This window comes from Arachis duranensis, chromosome 5 (genome assembly GCF_000817695.3).
Source record: "Arachis duranensis cultivar V14167 chromosome 5, aradu.V14167.gnm2.J7QH, whole genome shotgun sequence".
NCBI classification, from domain to species: Eukaryota; Viridiplantae; Streptophyta; class Magnoliopsida; order Fabales; family Fabaceae; genus Arachis; species Arachis duranensis.
In genome coordinates, this window is record NC_029776.3 from 12,063,036 (window position 1) to 12,068,162 (window position 5,127).

The following is a 5,127-nucleotide window of genomic DNA, read 5'->3' on the forward strand; positions in this document are numbered from 1 at the left end:
AAAAAATAAAAATAGTAAAAATTTAAAGTTAAAATTTAAAATACATATTTTTACTAACATTTTAAGAATATTCAGCTATTCTAAAATAATATGAAACAGAAATAATAAGCATTTTATAATTATTCTTAAATAAAAATATAATTAATTTAAAAATAAATGAGTTTATAACTAAAATTAAAATAAATTAAATAAAAGTAAATATATTTGATAAAAGATATCTATATATATAATAATTTGTAAAAATATTAACTAAAATTGTGACATTTTACACGGTTGTGACTTGCTCCTATTTCATTGAGGACAGGGGTTCAAACCCACCCCACCCATTTTGCAAAATTTTAATTTTTAGCGGTTCGGTTGGACCGGTTTTACGGATTTGACCGGTTCACACCGGTTCTCTTCCTTGTTCGGTCTAATTAGCGGACCGGACTGGTTTAGAGTCTGGTTTATTGGTTTTCTAGTTGAACCGGTCGGTTCGGTCCAGTTTTTACAACACTGTTATCAGTGTATATTAAACTTTTTCTATGCCTTCAACATCTCCATTAATAAATTCAGGATCATCCTCATCTGTCATTACCCAAAAATCTACCGTGTCAATGCTTTGAATGTCAATTGGATCATAATTCCTCTTCTTTCGATGCAACCTAGATTGAAGGCGTAGGTTATAGGTGACATAAACAATGTCACTTAGCCTTTGATGCTCTAACCGATTCCTCCTCTTTGAATGGATTTGTTCAAAAAAGCTCCAGTTCCTCTCACATCCAGATGAAGAAGAGGTTTGATGAAGAAGACTTACTGCCATTTTTTGCAAATTAGGAGCACTCCCACCGTGTAGCCTCCACCATTCACATACGTAGATATAAAAATCAAATACTTTTTAATGTTTATCACCCAACATATTAAACTTTCAAACTAAACTAAACTTGGATATGAGATAACTTACCAAGTTCGAGTCTTGATGCCGCTCTCTTAGAACTTTCCATCCCAAAAATTTCTTTACAATTTCGATACAACTGTATCTCTTGCATTGCGGCAACTGAGTCATCACAAAGTATTTCAACATCAAGAAAATCAAGTAAAGATCTCAAAACATTTGCCTTCTCAACAAAACCCTCACTATAGAAAATGTCTGGATTTAAAAAGTACGCTGCCGCATGGAGATCACGCTTCAAATGCTTATACCATCTCATTTTCAAGATACTCGTGTATGGCGTATAAGCAGCTTTTCGATTTCTAAACATTATCTTGATAGAATTTTTGGCTCTTTTGATGCCTTCATACATGATTCCCAAAGAGGGTTTTTCATCAGCATCAACAAGCCTCAACAACTTAATAAGAGAACCAACAATTTTTACAGTGGTAACACAATTTTGCCAAAACTTACTATCCAAGACAATTGAACTAACAATCTTTCTATTAGCACTTTTGACTAACTTATGAGAAGTGAAATATTTATCCACCATCAATGCCTGCAAATCTTCCTTGCGATCATATATACTTTTCAAAGTAATGAAAACAGTGGCAAAACGTGTGACTCCTGGTCAAACAATTTCTGTCCAACTTTTTATTTTTCTAAGCCAAGACAATAAGATCATATGATTGTAAACAAACACGGTCACTTTTGAAGCACGGGAAGTAAGGTCAGCTATGTGAGGAATACTTGTAATATCTTTCAAAATAAAATTGATACAATGGGCAGCACAAGGAGACCAAAATGTATTTGGGTATTTTTCATGAATAAGTTTTCCAGCAGATACATAATTTGCAGCATTATCAATGACCACATGCACAATGTTACTAGGCTCAACCCACTCAATAACATCAGCAAACAAATTAAACAATGCATTGGCAGTTTTTATCACATCAGAAGCATCAACAGTCTTAACAAATGACATACCAGCAGGACAATAAACTAGAAAGTTAATTAAAGTTCGCTGCCTTTGATCAGTCCACCCATCTTTTCACACAAACTAGATTATGCTATGCTGAGAATCATTGGAAGTGCTTGCTATCCCTGGTTAAAACCATACACTACGAACAAACTTGAACTTAGATCTTATAAGTGTGTTTTTATAGAATATTCACCTGATTTTAAAGGATACAAATGTTTGTTCTCCAATGGCAAAATTTATATTTCTATACATGTCTTATTCGATGAAAATGATTTTCCATATCTACAACTCTTTACTAACAATTCTACCAATAACAAATTTGTTTCTGATGTACCACATTATGATTACTCACCATTATTTGCTTCACATATTCTTCCTTTGCAACATTCTTCCCTTACATCATCAACTATGCCCTCTAGCTCAAGCCATTTAGAAGTTAGAACTAATCCTTCCTTTCCTCCACCTAATAACATCAGAATTAGTGATCTTTCATCCCCAAACTTTGTCCCTCAACAAAATCAACCAATTCTACCTATTCCAGATATAGAAATTTTACTTTCTCCTATTGATAATTTCTAATAATTCTCATATCAAAAATAAAAATCTTTCAACTAATGTCCATCTTATGATTACTAGATCAAAAACCAACAGCTTAAAAGCCAAAACTTTTATCACAATCCTTCAAAACTCAAAAATTGATGAACATCTTCCAAAATCAGCATCAGCTGCATCAAATTCCTCTTTGGCAGAAAACTATGGAAGAGGAATACCAAACTTTAATGAGTACCAACACTTGGCTATAGTTCTAAAGCATACAGATGTTAAGATTATAGATTGTAAATGAGATAAGCCTCAATTTAGTCCCTGAAGTTGTACTCGAGCTTCATAGTAGTCCCTGAACTTAAAAGTTCCTTAGAGTCATCCCCGAGCTTGCACTCCGGGACTCAAAGTGGTCCTTCCGGCAATTTCAACACACGTGGCGCAATTGGAAAGCTTAGCTGGCAGCGTTGGTGATACGTGGGACTCACAACGGCTAGCTGATGTGGCAGAGTAAACTCTTCCGACTCAATTTGGTCCCTCAGGTGAAGTTAAAACCCTAATCCCCTTTTTTGAAGGCCACATTGTTCACTCTGCTGTCTCCTCGTCGGTGCTGTGTTCTTCTGTTCTTCCTCTCTGAAGCTTGAAGGTTATGGCTAGCACGAGCAATGCAGTTGGGAGCTCGAACAACCCATGATCGTTTGGAAGCATCATGAGGAGAATGAACAGAAACAGAGAAGCTCGTTTGCCAAAAATGAAAAAAAATCATGGGAAACCTGGTTTATCTAAAAGAGGTAAGCCAAAAATGAAAAAAAATGTGGTTCCTCTGTTTTTTGATATTGTTGTTAATCTAATATTCACAAAAATTCAGGCCATTTTTTTCGATTGTAATTGGTGGGTATGAACATCTCTGTTCTGTTTTCTGTACTAGGGTTTGATCACTACTGGCTTTCGTAGTGGTTTGGCCAAGAAAACTGTAGAGTTGGAGTGTTTCTTGTGTTTTGATGATATAAAAATGTGTTCTTTATGTGTTAGGGTTTACTGCTCTTAGTGGAGGAGTTTCCAAACTGTTAATGTGTTTTAGGACAATGACTCTGATCAATGAATTTGTTAAACAGAGTTTGCATGATCACAGTAGAAGTAAAGATCTTTTGGGAGTTGAAATTTTTTGTAACTCTGATAATGGATTCTGAATTTGACTGATTTACCTAATTGCCTTTCTTTGTATTGGGTTAGTTTAGTTAAACTGAGTGTGTGCTCATAAAGGATTCTTGCATACATAAGTTAGAGTAATATAAAGTAAGTTTTGCAATTGCTAATGAAGTTAACTTAGCTATTGGAATAGTCAAATTGTTTGATGAATTTGGTCTGGACTAGTGGATTAGTTGTGGAAAAGGGTATGTAAATTTGAATGGTTTGATCCACCAAGATTAAAGTTAGTGTCTAGAGAACTGCTATCTTTAGTTACACCAAAATAATGTTCTTGATTTCACACTTTCTTATGTTCACATGACACAAATCATTAGCAACATGATCAAAATAAAGGTGAAATATCATATAATTTAACAGTTAACAACTAACAAAGTTAGGCACTCTATTCAATACTCCCGGTCCACAATAACCTTTTCTAATAAAAATTTTGAAAAAGAAAATCACAAAATAATAGAAGACTTAACTTATATTGTTAATTTGAATATAGTGATAATATAGCACAGTGAAATATTAGAGGGAGAAGGAGAAGTAGAAAAGTAAGGGAGTTGTGCTTTTGTTGCCAACTGTCAAGTAATGAAAAGCAGAGAGTGAGAGTGATGATGAAAATGGTAGAAGAAGATTAGGACTGAATCAATGCTATGATATGAAGAAGATAACAGATGCCATTTAATGAGCTTTCATTAACTACTATTTACCATTACTATTTCTAGATGATTTTTCTTGTTTCATCTCCACCTTCAGTATTGTATATTATTTTATTATTTTTTAACATCTCTAGTTAGTGATTACTTTAGCTCCAAATTTGGCAGATTTTCTTTATTTCTGTATGCCTTTTTTTGTTGGTAGTAAGTTGTAGTTGTATATATATTTTTTCCTCAGTTGCAAAAGAAAAAAAAGGGTATTGGTCTTGGGTTTTGTGGGAAACTACACGGAGAGTGAAGTTTGGTGCCTGTCCTTGTAATTTATTTGCCAGTTTGATTTAAGGCACATATTACTGATTATATATGCTGAATTAGTCCTGGACTGATTATATGATGTTAATACACTGGGCTGCTGTCTATATATGCAGAATTAATCCTGGACTGATTATATGCTGCATAATGTTCTGTCAATCTATTGTTACTCATTTATCCTGTTCTCCATAATGTTCTGTAACAGTGCTGTGTAGGGACTAGTTTGATGTCACTTATATAACTGTAGGGACAGTTTTGCTGCTCGAAAACAACTATCTGACCCCTTCTTTGGTATCTGAAACAGGGCCTTATAAATGCAGTTAAGGAGGTTTTTCCAGATGTCCATCACAGATTCTGTGTTTGGCATATGTGGAAGAACTTCAATAAGCAATAGAAGGATCTCCAGCTTAGAGGGATACTTTGGGATTGTACAAGGTGTACTAGCCAAGATGGCTTTCTTGATATCATCGAAAAAATTGAAAGGGTTAATAAGGAAGCATGGGAGTATTTGAACAAGTGGCCCTATGCAAGGT

General features: G+C 34.3%; 1 protein-coding gene across 1 annotated transcript; it reads right to left on the reverse strand.

Annotated features, from left to right (window-relative positions):
- Positions 1 to 511: 511 nt before the first annotated feature.
- On the reverse strand, positions 512 to 1,895 carry LOC127747581 (uncharacterized). The gene is made up of 3 exons (XM_052261630.1): positions 1,612 to 1,895; positions 944 to 1,497; positions 512 to 795 (listed from the first exon to the last, which is right to left on the reverse strand). The coding sequence occupies exons 1-3, from the start codon at positions 1,893 to 1,895 to the stop codon at positions 512 to 514; spliced, it is 1,122 nt and encodes a 373-aa protein (XP_052117590.1).
- Positions 1,896 to 5,127: the final 3,232 nt, after the last annotated feature.

Bases quoted from the DNA above. Each gene is read 5' to 3' on its own strand.
- LOC127747581 (XM_052261630.1), bottom strand. From the start codon at position 1,895: ATGTCATTTGTTAAGACTGTTGATGCTTCTGATGTGATAAAAACTGCC. The intron at 1,498-1,611 runs GTTTGTTTACAA...TACTTTGAAAAG, and splicing joins CGTGCTTCAAAAGTGACCGT to TATATATGATCGCAAGGAAG. The intron at 796-943 runs GTAAGTTATCTC...AAAAAATGGCAG, and splicing joins GGCATCAAGACTCGAACTTG to TAAGTCTTCTTCATCAAACC.